The sequence below is a fragment of the Nuphar pumila genome, chromosome 6, assembly GCF_984573655.1.
Source record: "Nuphar pumila chromosome 6, dmNupPumi1.hap1.1, whole genome shotgun sequence".
NCBI lineage: Eukaryota > Viridiplantae > Streptophyta > Magnoliopsida > Nymphaeales > Nymphaeaceae > Nuphar > Nuphar pumila.
This window is the reverse complement of record NC_143254.1, coordinates 20510923-20531074: the sequence shown is the minus strand read 5'-3', so window position 1 is coordinate 20531074 and position 20152 is coordinate 20510923. Positions and strand designations below refer to the sequence as shown.

At 39.0% G+C, this 20152-nt stretch overlaps 1 protein-coding gene across 1 annotated transcript; it reads right to left on the bottom strand.

The window, feature by feature from the left end:
- Positions 1-12755: 12755 nt before the first annotated feature.
- Positions 12756-19265, bottom strand: LOC149834247 (protein NEGATIVE GRAVITROPIC RESPONSE OF ROOTS-like). The gene is made up of 4 exons (XM_090009324.1): positions 19181-19265; positions 13872-14461; positions 12999-13148; positions 12756-12848 (listed from the first exon to the last, which is right to left on the bottom strand). The coding sequence occupies exons 1-4, from the start codon at positions 19263-19265 to the stop codon at positions 12756-12758; spliced, it is 918 nt and encodes a 305-aa protein (XP_089865450.1).
- Between the last annotated feature and the right edge of the window lie 887 nt (positions 19266-20152).

Here is a 20152-nt window from a genome sequence, read left to right as displayed (position 1 = left end):
GTTTTACCGAGTATGGAAAGGGTTTGATTCATCTAGTTCTTATCGGGTCCAAGTTTGGTTTCTCTTATGGTGAATCCGATTAGACTTGACTCTGGACCACCGATACCATACCCAAAAATTAGGACCAAGTCTAGTTCTACCTGGGTCTGAACCAAACCCGACCCATTGACACCCCTATATATATATATAAATATATATATATATATATATATATATATATATATATATATATATATATATAGAGAGAGAGAGAGAGAGAGAGGTGTTTTTAGCTTAATCTGCAGTAAAAAGTTGCATGTTGTTCGTCTATTTAATCTAACTAAATATCCTATTCGGAGAAGTTTTTTTTTATAGATATATAGTCCAAGGAAAAAATCCCTCCATCACACATTGGCTGGCCTCTTGTTAGTAAAATCCTTGAGATCTCCCCTTCCCACTGAGGAGTACGCCTAGCTTCGGCCTTGTGGCAAGGGATGCCACGCATGGGTTTCAAACTTGTGATGTCCCATCAACTTGATGACATTCACAAGGTGGATCACGTTAGGAGTTAACCTACTGCACCAGACTCCAAATAAAACAAGTTGTGTTTTGGTTAAAGGATGAGTTCTAGAAAAAGATCAACAAAGAAAATATGATAAGATCTCCAATGTGAGATTTATCCAGTTATCTACTCCAAATGAGGATCACGTCCATTCATCTACTCCAAATGAGGATGATCATGACCTACTCACGAGTCATCCTAGCCGTCCAATCCAAAATGATAAACCATTAAAGAATCCCACTAATGTAAACAATTTTATTGCTCACGTGACTCAAGAGGTCACCAAAAGTTGTGTAACCTGGATTCTATAAATTGAACCTTTCATCTTGGTAGATTAGCAGAGAAATAGAGAGAAGAATATTAGTGGTGGATGTAGACCCTCTCTGGTCGAACCACGTTAACTTGTGTGCCTCTTTGTTCATGTGTGTTTATTTTGCATGGTATCATAGGTTGTTGATCTAGCGATTCACTAAAGTCGTGTTCATGTTCTCTTGGTCTCTTGTGGTTGGTGCTAGATTTTGGTCTCTCTTGAAGATGTAAAAAACAACACTGTTATTATTGGTACAACATGTTCTAATTGTTCTTTTTTTTTAGTTCCTGCTCCTAATACTTTACAACATTTTCTATAAGTAAAGTTGTCTACAGACAACTTTTTGATGTGGGAATCTCAATTTATTTCCCTACTGAAAAGCTATAATCTCATGGGTTTTGTTGATGGAACAAACCCACGTCCAAATTAGTATCATAGTGAATCGGGGAAAGAAACAGAGAAAAACCTAAGTATATTAAGTAGGAAAAGATGGATCCTATCCTCACTGAGGATAGGACACAATCCATTGTCAGGTGGTAGGTCTAACCACTTCATATATCTATGGAACATGCTAAGGAAAACATATGCTGCTCATTTAAAAGCACGAGTTCAACAACTCATGTCACCTTTTCAAAATTTAAAAAAGAGATTGAACAACATATCATCATATTTTAATAGAACCAAGAACATAACTAATCAGCTGGCTATGGTTGAAAAGCCAATATCAGATGAAAATTTGTTTATGCATATATTTGCTGGTTTGCCCATGAATGAATATGGTTCACTTCAAACTGTATTAAATACTAGAGAAGATAATATCTTATGTGAAGATTTGTTGGACATGTTATTAATTTATGAAGCACAACTACATGAAGGAGAAAACTTCGAATCACACATGGCCAATTTTGTTTATAAACCAAATCATCAAGGTTCTACATCGGCTAGCTGGTCCTCTCATAGTAGGTTTAACTTCCCTAGAGGAAGAGGAGGAGGTCGACAATCAAGTAGATTAGGGCCAAATAGAGGAGGTCGACAATCTACACCTATTATATGTCATGCTTAAGGGCATCAAGGTCATGTTGCTGCACACTGTCATACCACATATCAGGCATGCAAAAAGCAAGGTCATGGTGCACTACAGTGCAAGACGTTCAAATTTTAGAAAGACTTTATAGAGCCCGAAGTTCATCATGCTACATTAGAAAAAGGAACTTAGTTCCCTGAGTCTGGAGCATCTCACCATGCCATAGCTGGCCTGAACAATCTCACTCCCGTCAAAATATAAGGGAAGTGATCACAGTCAAAATTTGTAATGGTTCTTACTTACAAATTAAACATATTGGTGAATCGGTTTTTAAAGGTTCCAATTCTAAATTTGCTATGAATAATATTCTGCATGTTCCTAATATTACACATAATCTTTTGTGTGTTCAAAGGTTTACAAAATATAATAATGTCTATTTTGAATTTTATCATGATCGGTATTGTGTTAAGGATTTAGACATGCATAAAGAAGGACAAACACAAGCACATCATAGAGGATCAACCTATATTGGAGAACATACATCTATTGATCAGTGGCATATATAGACAGATGAGACATCCATCATTTCGTATTGTTCATTCTATTTTACAAAAATATCATTTGTATGTTATTCATAAACAATATAACTTTAGATGTGAAGCATGCCAAATGGGTAAAAGTCACACCTTGCCTTTTGAATAGTCAACACATAAGGTTGATGGACCACTTGATTTGTTTTATTCTGATATTTTGAGCCCTGCATCAATTGTTAGCATTAGAAGATATGTCTATTATGTTAGTTTTGTAGATGCTTTTTCAAGATTTACATAGATGTTTTTAATTGAGAAAAAATCTAAGTCTTGGTTGTGTTTCAAAACTTTCAAAAATTTGTGAAAAACAAATATGGGAGAAAAATAAAGTCTCTCCAAACATATTGGGGAGGAGAATATAGGATTGTTTCTAAAAAAATTGAAAATTTATGGTATTAAACACAAAATTTCTTGCCCACACACACACATAAACAAAATAATTGTGTCAAAAGAAAACATCAACAGATTGTGAAAATTGGTCTTACTTTATTAACCCAATCTGGCCTACATAAAAAATACTAGGAATATGCGTTTGTGACTGTTTATTTAATTAATAGATTACCATCCAATGTCATAAACCAAAAATCACCTTTCCAAATACTTTTTCAAACTATTCCAGATTACAAGTTCTTGAAAGTATTTGGTTGTGCATGTTATCATTGTCTTCGCCCGTTTAACAATTATAAACTTCAGTTTAGAAAAAAAAATAGGATACAATACCCAACACAAGGGATATTTTTGTCTTGATCTTGGAATCGGTATAGTCATTGTTTGTAGAAATGTTCAATTTGATGAGAATTACTTTTCTTTTAAAAGCATTCCACAATCACAATAGTCTCCCTTGCCAGCCACATCTCCTATTCACGTACCTCTCCCTCTCCCTCTCTTAAATAAACTAGAACCATCCGTGAGTCCTACATAAACCTCACTAGCTATCCCAATCAACCCTCCCCCCCTACTACACATCTTTTTGCACCACCACCTTTTCTAGAACAAACTCCTATATCCCAAGACACGAGTCAATTAATTGAGCCTCCCCCACCCGCTCGATCTTACCTCATAGTTATATGTTCCCAGACAGGATCACTTAAACCCAAGTCTTTATGTGTTTTTCATTATCCTATTCTTGTTGTTCTTCTTACTAAGTTATCTAGAGACTCTGAATCTACCTGCTTTACCTAAGCCCAAGAAAACCCTCAATGGTGCAAGGCAATACAACTCTATAGTTTGAAAGAGGCACCTAGAGCCTAGTACCAACGACTCAACAATTTTCTTCTTTCTATGGGTTTTGTCAGCTCCATGGTAGACACCTCTCTGTTTATTTTTCATGAAGCTCATCTTATGGTGTTTATTCTCGTTTATGTGGATGACATTGTTATTATGAGTATTTATCTTTCCTATGTGCTAAATATATATTATTACTAAATTGGGCAATGAATTTGCCATCAAAGACTTGAGCTCCTTACATTATATTCTGGGAATTGAAGCTACCTATACTTCATTGAGACTTTGTTTGTCCCAACAGAAGTACATGTTGGACTTATTGGAATGAACAAATATGACTGGCATCAAACCGGTTATTACTCCTATGGCATCTTTCACAAAATTGTCTCTTGATGATGGTGACCCTTTTCCTGATCCAACCCAGTATTGTTAGGTTGTAGGAGCTCTTTAATACCTAACTCTCATCATACCAGACCTTTTGTTTATAGCTAACAAGGTCTGCCAATTTATGCACCAACCCACTATTGTTCATTGGATGACTATTAAAAGGATTTTCTGTTATGTCAAGCATACCCTTCAACTTTCTCTTCATGACTAAATGTTCCACTTTGCACATCTTTGCCTTCTTTAATGCTGATTGGACATATAACATTGATGATAAAAAATCAACAAGAGGTTTTGTTGTGTTCCTGGGACAATCCCTAATTTCCTGATATATTAGAAAGCAACACATTGTGTATCGGTCTAGTACAAAAGTGTAATACTGGGCGCTGCCCAACATAGCTTCCAAGGTTATCTGGCTTCAATACTTGTTAACAAGTCTTAATGTTCCTCGTTCATTTATTCCTATTTTGTGGTGTAATAATATTAGTGCTTCTTATCTTATTGCTAATCTTGTTATGCATAATTGTACCAACGACATCAACATTGATGTTCATTTCATTAGAAATCATGTGACTCAAGCATATTCAAATCAAATATGTTTCTTCCGCAGAATAATTAACTGACATTATGTCAAAGCCCCTGTCCACCACCAGATTTAATCTACTTTGGTCCAAGCTCAATAGGCCACTGAGTTTGCGGGGGGCTGTTAAGGAGGAATCAGTTCAAGATCTACTAAGCAGGTAACATCCAAGTGTGGATCACATTGGGAGTTATCCTAGTGCTGACCAGACTCCAAATGAAACAACTCATATTTCAATTAAAGGTCGAGTTCTAATCAACAAAGAGAATATGTTAAGATCTCCAATGTGAGAATCATCCAATTATCTACTCCAAATGAGCATGATCACGACCCACTCAGGAGTTATCCTAGCCGCCTAATCCAAAAGGATAAACCATTGAAGAATCCCACTAATGTAAATAATGTAGAGATCTTGGAACCTGTGCATAGTAAAATCAGAGTAGAGGGGTACCTAAAGAAGCCATTGAGAACCGACAACGGCTGATGGCATTTTGCAGAGCAGAAGAAGCAAGGAAAAACTTTCTCTCCTCAGCCGGATTGCATCCCTCCAATGAGCGCAGGCACCTTCAGCAATCGGTGACTAGGATCCCTCTTCCCTCTCTTTATGAAAAATGCTTAGAAAAGGTAATTTATATCTTAACTTTTTTTTTGTGTTTTTCTCTTGATCTCACTTGATCGGGTTTCTCATTAACACCCATTTTATAGTCTTTAGTTAGAAAGTGGTTATCTTAACTGTTTCCACTAATCCCTTATGTTTGTCGGAAGAGACACCTCTTAAGGGGTCCTAAAACGTGGGTAACTACCACGTAAAAGGTGGGTTACTCCAACATTCTCCCACTTGTTCCAACGATAAACCATTAACCACAAAACTATATGAGAATAACTTGATGAATAGATTGGCCTTTACAAATCTATTCTATAGATCCTTAGTTGAATCTTTAATCCTTATGAGATTAACAACAAACAACCATAAGAGAATCAATAAGCTGAATATAATTACTTTATTCATGTGCATATGTCAAAAAGAGTTTAACGAGCTCATCCTCAATACATGTTCAGAATATAATCCTGGTGTTAGCCCTTTAGTAAGAGGATCAACAATTATCTCTTTGGTACCAATATTAACAATATGCACTTGATGATTCTCTGTCATTTCTTTAACAACAAAGTACTTTAATTCCACATGCTTACATGACGTAGTACTTTTATTGTTATTCGAAAAGGATACTGCAACTTCATTATCACAATAGATTTTCAGTGGCTTCTCGATGGAATCAACCACCTTTAACTGTAATATGAAATTCTTCAACTATATGGCCAACGAAGTAGTCTCATACAATGCTATGAATTTTGCCTCCATGGTGTGAGCAACAGTGGTCGTCTGCTTCCCACTCCTCCAAGAGATTGCGCCCCCAGCAAGTAAGAGAACATACCCATTTATAGACTTTCTACTATCAAGACATCCTTCTAAGTCTGCATCTGAGTAGCCAGTGACCTCGAGGTGATCAACTTTATGATACATCAACATATAGTCTTTTGTCCCTTGTAAATATCGCAAGACTTTCTTAGCAACCTTTCAATAGGATATGCTTGGGTTAGACTGGAATTTACCAAGCATCCCTACTGCGAAGAAAATATCTGGACGTGAACAAGTCTGCATGTATTGCAAGCTGCCAACAACTAATGCATATGGATAAACACTCATTTGTGCTTTATCAATTTTGTTCTGTGGACAATCCTTTAGGCTCAATTTGTCACATTTTGATATGGGTGTTAACAATTATCCATCTTATATCACTTTAATACCTTATTTACGTAAGATCTTTGGGAGAGGCCTAAAAAGCCTTTTGCCCTGTCTTGACGAATCTCTATGCCAAGTACATAAGTAGCCTCACACATATCTTTCATATCAAAATGTGATGCAAAAAACTGTTTTGTCTCTGTAAGTAACTTTATATTGTTGGTTGTCAACAAAATGTCATCCACATACAACATCAATATAATAAACTTACTCTCACTTTTCTTAAGGTATATACATTGATCAATAATATTTTCTATAAACTCGAAAGTTACAATGACTTGGAAAAATTTAATATACCATTGTCGGGAGGTTTGTTTAAGTCCATATATTGATTTGTTAAACTTGCAAACCAAATGATCATTTTCAAAGAAACCAAGATGTTGTTCCATATATACCTTTTCATTCAGATCCCCGTTGATGAACACTATTTTCACATTCATCTGATTTAGCTCTAAGTCATAATGAGCTACAATGGCCAAAATTATCCTCATTGACTCCTTAGTTGAGACGGGAGAAAATGTCTTATTATAGTCAATGTCATCTATCTGGGTGAACCCTTTAGCAACCAATCTTGCCTTATGTCTCTCTATGTTACCTTTGGATTCCTTTTTTGTCTTAAAGACACATTTACATCCTACGGGTTTTACTCTCTTAGTAACTCAACAAGATTCTACACTTGATTCTTAGCCATAGAATCCAACTCTTCTTTCATAGCTTTTATCCAGTGCGAAGATTGTTTGCTTTTAACAACTTCTATAAAAGTCAACGGGTCATCATCTATATCTATGAAATTATTAGGCTCCTAAAGGTACACCACATAATCAGAATATATGGCAGATTTCCTAACTCTTGTGGATCTCCAAATAGCTCATTCTTCAGGCTCAAATTGAAGTTATTCATCTTGTTCATGTTTTCATGCATTGTCCACAATAGGTTCACTTTGGATTTGTGCATCAACAACCGGGTGATCAACCACATCATCATTAGGGATAACAATGTGGTATCTTTCGGTATTTTCCTTAACAGATGGTGAGACTGGATCCTGTATTTCCTCAAAATTAAGGTTTTGAAGTGTACTTAATCTTACTGAATCATCTTTAAGAAATTTTGCCTTATCCGTTTCAACAATCTGTGGTGAATGAGATGGACAGTAAAACCCGTATCCTTTTGATCTATCTGGATAACCAATGAAATATCCACTGGTTGTTCTTATATCAAAAGTTTTAATGTGAGGGGTATACAGCTTAGCCTCTGCAGGATATCCTCATATGTGCATATAAGACAGTGATGGTTTTCTATCTGTCTACAACTCGTAGGGAGTTTTAGGCACAGATTTCGTAAAAACCTTATTCAAAATATGTACAACAGTCTCTAAGGCTTCACCCCACAAGTTCATGAGAAGTGTTGAATAATTCAGCATGACCCTGACAATTTCTTTAAGCATATAATTTCTTCTTTCAGCTATACCATTATGGTAGGTACTACCAGGCATGGTATATTGAGGCACAATGCATTCCGCTTTGAGAAATCGTGCTAATGCTCCTTTCCTTTGCCCCATCTCAGTAAACCTACTATAATATTCGTCACCTCTATCAGACCTGACTATCTTAATAACTTTATCGATTTGTTTCTCTGCTTCTTTTTTAAATTTCTTAAACATTTGAAAAATATCAGATTTTTTATAAATCAAGTAGAGATACATATGCCATGAATAGTCATCAATAAAGGTGACAAAACATTTTTTTCCCTGTGTAACATGGGATAAACGATCCACATACATTCGTATGGACTATCTTCAATATCTCACTACTACGTTTGACACCCTCTTTATATGTGTTTGTTTGCTTAGCCTTTACGCAACAACACACGGGTCATTATTGGTAAAATCTAGAGATTTTAAGATCCCTTCATTTATAAGTCTCTTTATTCTCTTTTCAGAGATATGACCCAACCTTTGATGCCAAAGCATGTAGGATTTATCATTAACCATGCTATGTTTATTTCCAACCAATGTGTATTCAAAAGTCAAAGACTCCTGAGTTTGGATCTTCACATTTAATTTGTAGAAATCATCATAAACTAATGCAGAACCAATTTCAATAGAATTTCTGTAAATGAATAACTTAGAATTTTCAAATTTAAAGCAATATCCAAAATTATCCAATCTTGAAATTGAAATTAAGTTTCTACTATATGATGAAACATAAAAGATATTTTGAAGATTCAAATCTACGTCTGTATCTAAAGTGATCTTGCAGGTCCCAATACCCTTCACATGCAAATACATCTTGTTCCTCGAATAGATGCTCTTCTCATGCATTGTTGGTTCTCTGCTATTGAGAAACATCTATAGTTAGTTGAAAATATGAACAATAACACCAGAGTTAATCCACCAGTTATTTTCAGAAATTTGTAATAAATTACATTCATGAGAAACAAATGACAAATTACATTTCTTTTCCAACCACTTCGTGTACTTTATGCAATCTGTCTTCCTATGTCCCTTCTTCTTGCAACAGAAGCACTTTATGTGAGCATAGTCGGATTGCTTGCCTTGAGATGTTTTATCCCCTACTAGCTTCTTCCTAGCATTTTTCTTGAATGCATTCTTCTTTGGTTCTACCTTAGAGCCATGAGAAGTCATATGTGCACTTTGTACCTTCTCTCCTTTTAATTTTTCTTCAACTTTAACACACTTGGACATAAGTTCATTGAATGTACATTCATCATTATGCATGTTGTAAGAGATTTTGAAAGGTCTGTACTCAAAGGGTAAGGATGCTAGAACTAAATGCACTAGGAAAGAATCAGAAATGGTCAGCTTCATGTTATTCAACTGAGACGCTATGTTCCTCATTTCCAAAATATGCTGGCGAATATTCCCCCTCCAGTATATTTCATAGATATGAGCTTTGACATCATGGTACTAGCTCTGACCTTATTTGAACTCACGAATTGTGCTTCAATAGCACACAAAAATTCTCTCATTGTCCTGTATTGTGGGATAGCACTGCAAATATTTTTAGTCACTTTAGACTGCAAAAGCAACAAGCTAAGCCTATTTGAGTGCTTCCACTTCTTAAAATCACTCTTTTGATCAGCAATACTTTGATCAGTCTGGGCAGCAGGTTCATCTATCCTTATGGCCAGGTCTAAATCTATATACTCTAATGTAAAGATAACAGTTTTTTTCTAATCACTAAAGTTTGATCCATCTAGAAAGAAAATAGAACTTGAGCCATCTAAAATCACAGAACTAGAAACTGCATGACAAAAGACATGTATCAAAAGAAAGCATATACGAGACAAACCTGATGGAAAAAGCAATAAATAAAAGGCCCTAAATATGCTTATTTCTGGGCGAGTGTAGGGGGTCATCGGAGTCCTACTTTGGTAAGAGCTTCGACATATGTAATCACTCCGCCTACCGACCATAGTTAGTAAAACTAAGGTTCATGTGAAGCTAGACCATCATCACAAGGTACCTTTGGATACACACGTGCGATGTATCATAATACATTTGCCTTATTTTACCCTACCTAAATTCTAAACATAATAAAACTTCCTTTGGATCGTCTATCGTTTCATGAATTTAAGTACAACATTGATATCGACTAAAGCTATATGATAGAACAAAAAAATTGACAACATATGTGTATTCAGTTACTTTGGTGACATGAATTCACTAAGTCATCTAACTATCCTTCATGTTAATATTATACATTCATTTATGCATGCATAATTATAAATAAAATGCATAAACAATAGCAAAAGTCAAGCTTAAATGGGGTAAAACCCGGGGTCCTCAAGCAAGAATCGATTTGAAAATACTCTGAACCGGTCTGAAATAGCCCGAAACCGGCCATCCAAGGGTCTAAACCGGTTTTGAACCTTATAAACTGGTGTCAAGTATGAACAAGAGTTCATAAAACTCTATAACCATATGCCAAAATCCTTGCATCTTCTTATATTTATGAAAACATGGTCTAAGCATCTCAAAATCAGTGAGAAACTGAAAAGAACCGGTCAAAAATAGCTCCAAACCAATCTCGAAAAGGGTTGAATCAATCCCTAATCCAGTTCAGGTCAAATAGTGCCTAAAACCTTACTGGATCTGGGTTTGACCCAATACTAACCGAATTCGGGTCTGACCTGGCATGAACCAGATCTGGGTCTAACCCAGTATTAACTAAATCCAAGTATGAACCGGATTCGGGTCTGTCCTGGTACTAACTGGATCTAGGTCTGACCCGGTATAAACCAGATCCAGGTTTGACTCAGTATGAAGCGGATCTGGGTCTGACCCGACATGAACCAGATTCAGATCCAACCCGGTATGAATCAGATTCGGGTCTGACCCGACATGAACTGGATCCGGGTCTAACCTGGTATGAACCGAATCTGGTCCGACCTGGTATGAACCAGGTCTGATACTACTATATACCTTCTTGAAGTTGCCACTGTTTGATATTTTCTTTTAATGCCATTATTTAAATGTAAAATCAAAATTTTACTGAAAGACATGATAGAAACAGAAAGAAATGATTGCTCTAGGTGTGTATTCTTCAGCTAAGGTCTAACATTATCTTGGAGATAAATGTTGTTTGTAGCATTGCTGTATATCAACGTAATTATGTGGTTTACGAATTTACAATTGTAATGAGTTCCTCATCATGGTGATAGGTTTCAGGACCCCCTATCTCATTCCATTCCATTGGTAAAAAACAGCACTTAACCTTTTTATTATGCACGTCTCCAGTTGATCGATCAGCATGTATGGAGTTCACTCACCTTGTTTATATTAACCTGGACAAGATGATCTTGGCCTGAGTTCATTCCTGAGCCAGCTAAATGGAAGCAAGCAGTCACTGCTGGTTACATCCCATACGTAGACCTCCATACAATTGCTTATATGAAAATACGCTGCATGCCCCTCTTGCTTGCTCACCGGATCCAGTTCAGGAGCTGCTTACAGGATTTCCCTAAACTTAAGCGCAGGTATCATGGAGACAGCCCCAAGGGGGGTTGGCATAGTGGGGTGGAGCCTTGGCTGCTAGACGGGCAGTCAAGGTTCCATTTCTATGGGCCCACCCCTCTATGCAAGCTAATGCGTAGCATAGGCCCCGGGGGACAGGGATCCTAGCCTCGAGTTTTACGCTGCCGGCAAAACGATCGTTGGTATAGCAGGCTGAGCCAGCGTGATCAGGTCTTCGTGTCGAGTGTGGTTGCTTCAGGTTATAAATAAATAAATAAAATGTATCATGGAGACGGGAGTAGCCTGCCACGAGCGGCATACCATCCCTCATGCCACGGATCAAGAGAAAAAGCCATTCCATAGAACTTAGGCTCTGTTGAGAGCTTTGAATCGATGGTATGTGGTGATTTCTGCCAGTACTCTCATGCTCTTTGCTGTTTGGAAGCAGTGCTGTTGCCAAAACACTGCATTGGAAATGGAGTTGGCAGCCCCCATGAGGATGATTTTAGCAACACGTGAAAATGGTGTTTTCATTTCAATGCAAGGCCTCCAAACAGAGCCTTAATGAAGTTGTCATCATCTACTACTACTAGTATAAGCTGTCACATCAATTTGCTTGATATTAACTCACATGCATAAATTGCCATGGCTTAATCCACTGATACGGGGAATGGATTTGCAGAGAGTAATTGGGAGGAAGCCCTCAAATTCATTCTGTTATATATTCCTTTTGTGAATTCCAAAACATTGTAAAAAATTCTTACAACTCAACAATTTCACATCCATCGAATATAAGTATGCATAACTTACCTCTTCCCACCTCTACATCTCTAAGACAATAACTGCAAAAGAAGAGAGATCCTTAGATTAATAACAAATTTTCCATACACAACATAAGGGCATTTTAATCAAATCATCCATGAACCAATCCCATCAAACTGCATAAATGGCTTAGTTTGCACACAATCTTTTCACACCGGACTCCGAGAGTCACGTTTGCTTTGGTCACTGGGATGAGATCACAGCAGAGAATCCAAAAGCTACGATTGTTGGTGACAAGGACAGTCTTGTGGCCAATTTTCACGGGATTCAAGGGAGAAGCATTCGCAAGTGAGAGTCAGAATCACAACTTGCACTTCCTCATGTTTCACTAAACTTGTGAAAGTAGGTCGTCGTGATTTGCAATCACAGTAAGCTGAGAAAATCCAAGAATCACAGGGTGTTGTAAAGGAGTCCTCATTGGCCTATGCAACTCACAAGTGGGTCAGTATGGATCCTTGCTTTGCATGGACTCACTAGCACCCAACTTTAGAGGATGTGCCCAGTCTAAGAAATTTCTAGAGAGCCAATTGACCAAGTTCTTTCAGACTCGGATAGGTCATTTGAGTCTGGTGGACCATTGACGCGGACCAAACTGATCTATAAACATTTGTTCAAGCCAGTTACAGCTGGTTCAAAACTTCAGACCATCAGTTGGTGCGCGGCTAGTTTGACTTGGTTCATGTTTGGTTTGATGACAATGAGCTTATTAAAAGAACAAGAAAGCTTACATTCAGAGTCTGTCTTAACCCATTTACATTTTTCGCTCTCCTTCGGATCACTCTTTGCATCTGTCTCATCATCTGGGCCCATTTTGGCCGTTGATTTGCTCCGGATGAACTTCTTGCCTGATGCAGCATTTTGGGGATATATCTTACGGTGGAGGATAGCTCTGATCAGCTACAAACACAAATGAAACAACTGTAAAGTTCAAACAAGAATTTTTCAAAAGGTATGACAAGTCCCCTTTGAGCTGAAACTACTCAGAATGTGAGTCCTGTAGAACTTAGTTGCAGAACCTCCAACTTGATCCTACTCGAATTGTCTTCCGGCTGGAGAGTTGTGTCAACCTACACATAGGTTAACCGTTTAGCCGCATCGGCAACTTGTTCCTAGTCCTAGGACCTCGTGCAGTGTGCATACAAGATCTCAATTTGTGCCCCCTAAAACAGTTTGATTTGTGAAGTTCATTAGAACCTGACTGCAGTTCAGCTTCATTAAGGTTTCTTGATTTGGTGTGTGAACATGACTAAGACCCAGCTTAGTCTTGTATTTGACTAATTATTCAGTCTAACCCTTAATGGCCAAGGGTAAAGCCCAAAGATGAAGACTAACTAGATAAAAACTTGGTCCAATTCAAATCGCCGAGTTAGATGGTAAATCAAAAGTCAACTTGGTTCAGTCTAGCCATGCCAGAGTTCACCATGCAAAGAAAGAGTTGATCTACTAGAATTCCCTGGTTCCATGAGGTTCCTAGGCTTGAATCAATTGTCAAGGTTTAGGCTTTGATTTAAGTAAATGGGGCAACTGAACTTAAGTTTTAGGTCCCAGCAACCATATAGGCCAATATTGATCATGAAAGGAAGAAAGAGCGGTAGTGTTAGTCTGCAGTACAATGCTTACCTTCTCCATTCTTGACTCAAATAATGGTTGTTCTCTTAGGCTTGGAACCGATCCGAACCCTCCTCGACACGTGAACATCTTCTTCAATAAGAATGAGACTGGTCTTTGACTGATCCCAGTGTCCGAGCTACCAACACAGCCAGCATCCTTTGCCTTACTTGCAACGACAGAGTAATTATCTGGATTTTCATCTTCCATAGATTCTCGAGCGAGTTGTTGGCAACTAGTCCTTTCAACCTCCTCTAGGCTCAAAGGGCAATTAAAGAATTTGTTCAGAGAGCAGTCATTCTTGTGTCCTCCCTTTGACCGCGGATCCTGGCCAGTGGTTAGACTAGAGTGCTTAAGCACTAAGTATTTTGTTAGCTCATGTGTAAGCTTCCCAACCTCTTCCCATGTAAACTCTGTTGAATCTTCAATTGAGGATGATAAATTCTGATGGAGTTCACAGTTTTCTTTGCTTCTCTCACCGATCTCTGGATTCCCGAAGGTTCCTATTGTCAGTAGCCCATGATGTTGATCTTCGATCCCGCCATGCTTCAAAGATTTTGTTTCAGATTCATTGTCTTTGCTGGCTTTGTGATTGGTAATACCTGGATAAAAGAAAGATATTAGGGAGAAGAAAAGAAGAAGCCCAATTAAGAGAACTCCCATTACATCTAATGATGTCTTTTGCTTTTATTCTATGAAGTTGAATAAAGGATTTAACTATGTAATTCAAGGTTTAGTTGTACTCAATTGTCCAAATTATAATTACCTTAGTATTAAAGTTAGACAGAAAATGATCATACTAGACATCACTTAGAAGATAGGTGTTGGAACAAAACACTTGTTTTTTATACCGAATCTAGGAATCTAGGGGATGATGGCCTCTGATGGGATATGGTAGGTCTGAGTCTCAAATCCAAATTTTAAACTGCATGTGTGAATTTGAATCATCTGATGTAGTACACATGAATTTGGATTCGAATTTTAATTGGTAATATTGGTGTCATGGACATAAATTTTTTTGCAAACCCGCAACATGCCAAACTGCAGCCTAACGGTCAAAGGCCATGCACCAACACTTTTTTATGTGTTAAATCATATTCATTGGCCCTACATACCACCTCGTGCACAATTGCCTAGCGAAAGTTGATCAAGCACATCTTCAAATGCAAATTTCATCTAGTTCATGTTGCTTAGTACATAGTTGTCCCATACCAGCTATCACTTCCGAAAAAGGCACAAACTTGTCTTAGCCCTGCATGCCATGAAGCGTATTGCGGCTCAATGAGCATGACACGATAAAACCTCATCACTGAAGAAACAATACCTTGTGGCCCTTAGTGCGAAGAGCAGTTGATGATTGAATATCATAACGAAAAGCACCACCCAAACTTATTCGTTGGTATCTAGGCATTCACTCTCCTAGCCCCGAGTCACCATACTCGGTTGGAACCATCTAAGGTGATCCCTAGAAAAATTAGCCCTAACCCTCACACACACACCTTTGTGTGTCCAACCACTACGTGTGAAAAACTCTTACAAGCTGAGAGATCTTTAACCAAATCTTCAAAGGCAACATCCTCTGATCCGCTGGCACTGCTTAATCAAACATGGCTCTACGTTCAAGCCACCACACAACGATGCACTAATGTTGATATCATTGCTTATCGTGTGTGGCGCTATCACCGATTAAGCCAACACATACCACACACTCCTACACTCGATACATTTTCTACTGAGTAGAGTTCTGCATTGCACATGCCTCATTCCGAAGGCTCGGTCCAGGACATTCTTCCCCACCCAAACCACTGTCATCCTCGACAATGTCGGTGCAAGTAAGAATATAGTCTTAACTGATATGTCAGTTTATCTTTAGATTCATCTTTGGTTTACTTCTTTACTTTACCCTACTCAAATTGTTTTAGTTTTCATTCACCATTGCCGTAACTTTTAATACGCCAAGTCACATTCCTTAACACATCTCTGATCACTTAGACAACGGTCTTCCGCTTCATCAACATTGAACATCATTTGCTCGTGGGACATCAATGCAGTATCAAACACAAGCAGGTCATCCTTGCCCGCACGACAAACTTGTCATCTTCGTGCACATGGTTGGGATGCCTTCCAACCTCAGCAAGGGCAATTTTAAGCTCTTTGTGGTCCTCGCAGAGAAAGATAACTACCAACGCGTGTCACAGAAATAACAACTCCCTTAAGCACCAACTTGCAGTTTTTCAACTATCCAAACTAGTCCTCAAATGGGGGGTGCATATTTGAATCTCACCCTAAAGGTCTTTTTCAAAGCATTTTCTTGGGCACTCATCCACACAAGGGGCAACACGACCCAATGCTGCAACTCTGATCCGGAGCCAGCACACTGCAACTCTCATCCAGAGCCAGCAAAACGTTCTCGCAGGAACCAAATCGATGAGCCACGAACAATAACTTTTTTTGCACACATAATCCATAGAGGAACCGTCAATTCAAGGGACCAAAACAATGAGCATTCGGCTCAAAATGAGCATTCCGCTAACCCACAATCTTGAGAGAGAATCTAGAAGTTTAGTTGAGTATCACATACCCAAAGATGAAAATTCATTCAACGTGCATTCTCTACATGCACAAGGCAAACATCATGCTCTGATATCAATTTGTCACGAGCATAGAATTTTTCACAAACTCGTAATGCACTAGACTGCCCAGCTCAACGGCCAAAGGTTGTGCACCAATACTTTTCCATGTGTTGAATCATATTCATTGGCCCTGCGCATCACCCCATGCTCAATTGTTTAGCGAAAGTTGATCATGCACATCTTTAAATGTGAATTTCATCTAGTCTATACCGTTTAGTGCATAATCGTCCCATACCAGCTATCACTTTCGAAAGAGGTAAAAACTTGCCTTAGTCTTGCATGCTATGGAGCGTATTGTGACTCCATGCGCACGACACAAAGAAACCTCACCACTGAAGAAACAAGACCTTGCAACCCCTAGTCCGAAGACCAGTTGATGATTGAACACCATAGCGAAGAACACCACCTAGACTCATTCATCAGTGCCTAGGCATTCACTAGCTTAGCCCAGAGTCACCATACTCGGTTGGATCCACCTAAGGTGATCCCTGAAGGAATTAGCCCTAGTTCACACGCACCCTCGTGCATCCAACCGCTACGCGTGAGAAACTCTTGCAAGTCGAGAAGTCCTTAACCAAATCCCCAAAGGCAACATCTTTTGATCTGCTGGCACTTCTTAATCAAATAAGACTCTACGTTTGAGCCACCACACAGTGATGCACTAACGTCGATATTATTGCATATCGTGTGTGGCGCTATCACTGTGCATCACTGATCAAGCCAACGCATACCACACGCTCCTACACTTGATGCATTTTCTACTCAGTAGAGCTCCGCACTGCATATGCCCCATTCCAAAGGCTCAGTCCAGGACAATTGGATTCAGTAAAAAAAGTTGAGAGCAAGAATTTTGCATGTAAAAAGTGTAAATATATAAGTCCAAATCTCATTCAAATCGAAGTTACCAAAAGCGTCATAGGGCACAGGAAAGTATGCTTCCATGAGGCACGTTTTAGAAGTGTGAAACGTGATGCTTTTAAAATGTGTTGGAAAGCACTAAAAAAAATTGAGAAGCGCTTCCCATTTTAGGGGAAGTTTGCTTCCCTCTCGCTTCCTCTTCTTTTTTTTATATTTTCATATTTTTATTTTTTATTTTTTATTTTTTTCATTTTTTGCTCGCTTCCTAAGTTGCTTTCGGTTCGCTTCCTAAGTAACTTCCGAGATGATTTCTGCTTTACTTCTAAGTCGTTATGCACTTCCTGCTTCCTAAAATCTTAAAAGTACCTCGCTTAACTCTTTTGTTTCCTGAATCGCTTCTCACTCCTGCTTTCTCGACTGACAACTCTGATTCAAACACAATTCTGGTCCTATTTTGATATCTGTGAACTAAATCTGATCCATTTTCACCCCTAGTGCGACTTCTTCATTGTGATAGTACAACTCTAATAGATTTTACATGAGTACAAAAAATCTCCCACATAAATTGGCAATTAATTGGCAAGAAATTAGATACCCCTTTGGAAGAGACATGGTTGATTGTCTCAGTGTTGACTTGTGCAAAGTGATCCCCAAAAGGTATGGCCGGGGATATGTGAAATTTCATGAAAAGGAATGAATTCCTTTTCTTGCTTCTAACATTAGAATACATACTACAAATGTAGGGTGTCAACAGGTCGGGTATGACCTGATCTCAACCCATGCTGGGTCCGATTAGGCTCCCAGTTTAGTATGAAAGAAGGAGGTCTGATTAAGAAATTAGCTTGAACTTATAGGGTCCCATTAATACTTGGACAATTATGGTTTATGAATTTTTTACTCAGATCTGACCCAAGTTCTGATTAAGATCTGCAATTTTTTAATATATATATATATTTTACTGAGTATGGGTCTGATCTAGTTTATCTAATTCTAATCGGATCTGGATATAGTTTTACCTATGGTAGATCCGGTCATACCCGGTTCCAAATATGGTACCGATGCCTCTTAGTCAGATTTGGATTTGGATACACCCATTTCTGTTCAGGTTGAACCCGTTGTGCGTGAACAGTTCGTTTAGCTTATTTTTATACTGACAAACTAGACCCTACTAGTGATCTTTACTGTGTGAGCATGTGAGGAGGAATCCTTATTGAGAACCGGGTCATTTAATGGGCCCCAACTCTGGTCAAGTAGGTCATCGAGGTCCAAGCCCTTACAAAGCCCACCAATTAAAGGCACCCCACACCCCCCCCCCCCCCCCCCACTTGTGATAGTCGAACTTGGGACAAAGACGTCAGCTGCTTTTCATTTCCTTTCAACCAACAGGGGCTCCGCTTGTCTGGCCGGGGTAGTTAGTGCTGGTAACCTTGTATTAGGATGTTGCAAGTTCGAACCCCAAATGTATGGTTGTATAACTGGTAGGAGTCTATCTAACCTAGGGGTGACAAATTCTGACACGACCCGCCAACCCGCTTCTTAGCCAGGTTCGGGTTTGGCTTAAATGGGTTCATGTCGTAAACGGGCCGACCCGCCTAACCCGTTTATTAAACGGGTCGGGTTCGTGTTAAGGGTATGCCAACCCGCCAACCCGTTTAACTCGTATATTATGTATTTGCTTCCCTCTCCCTCCTTCCTCTTCATCTCGGTCGTCCATCGATGGCCTCCGCCTCGTCATCTCCTGATCTCTTCTCCCTCCTCGCCTCCATCTCCAGAAACTCTAAGTCGTCGTCGCCCAGGTCGCACTCCGCATTGCTCCCGGCTGGGAAGCACCTTGAGGCCTTGGGCCCTCGTCGAGTCTCTGCCGGATGGCACGAACACGGAATTGGCCCTGCCTGTGTGCAATGGATGTGTCCATCTCCGAGCAGTAGGGCGATGAGCCGTCGTCTGTCGCCGGTGACGGCCAGAAGTGAATTTTGGTGGTTCCGCTTGCTACGCTGCCTAAGGGGGAGAGGAGGGTCATCATCCAGAACGGGGAAACAATCATGTTCTTGTGGTACAAAGACGAGATCTTTGCGATTGAGAACCGGTCGCCAGTCGAGGGCGCCTACAACGAGCGAGGGCCTCCTCAATGCGAAGCTCACGCAGGTTTTTTACCCGTTTACCTGAACCCGACCCGCCAACCCGCCAACTCGTTTACCCTACCCGACCATTTTACTAAACGGGTTAACCATGTCGTGTCGGGTTACCCGTTTAATAAATGGGTTGGGTTCGTGTTTGCCACAGCCGACCCGTTTAATAAACGGGTTGAGTTGGTGTTGAGGTATGCTGACCCACCAACCCACCGACATGACCCGCTAACCCACCAACCGGACCCGATTGTCACCCTTAATCTAACCCCAGCTTTCTCTATCAAAAAAAAAAGTTTTCCTTTCAAGGAAAATGATATCTTTGAAGGATTCGAATTGACCGGCCATTTTAAAGGTTAATAGTCATAGAGTGGAATATAAATTTCAATAATAATATTAATAATTCCAAATAGATACCCCTTTGTAGATCTTAAAGAGTGTTGATAAGAACCATCTGACACCCGGTTTTAAACAATCATTAGGAGAAATTTCTGTCGGTTCAACGCCCCTGACTCTGCATTTTAAAGGATATTACTGTATTTTTTTTTAGAAAATTTCTCTCTTTCTTACAAACTTTAGGAAACAAAAATTGACATAGAAGGATAATGGATTGACATAGAAGGATAATGGAACTAAACTAATTAACTTGGCAAAAGTGCTTTCAAAGAACCAAAGT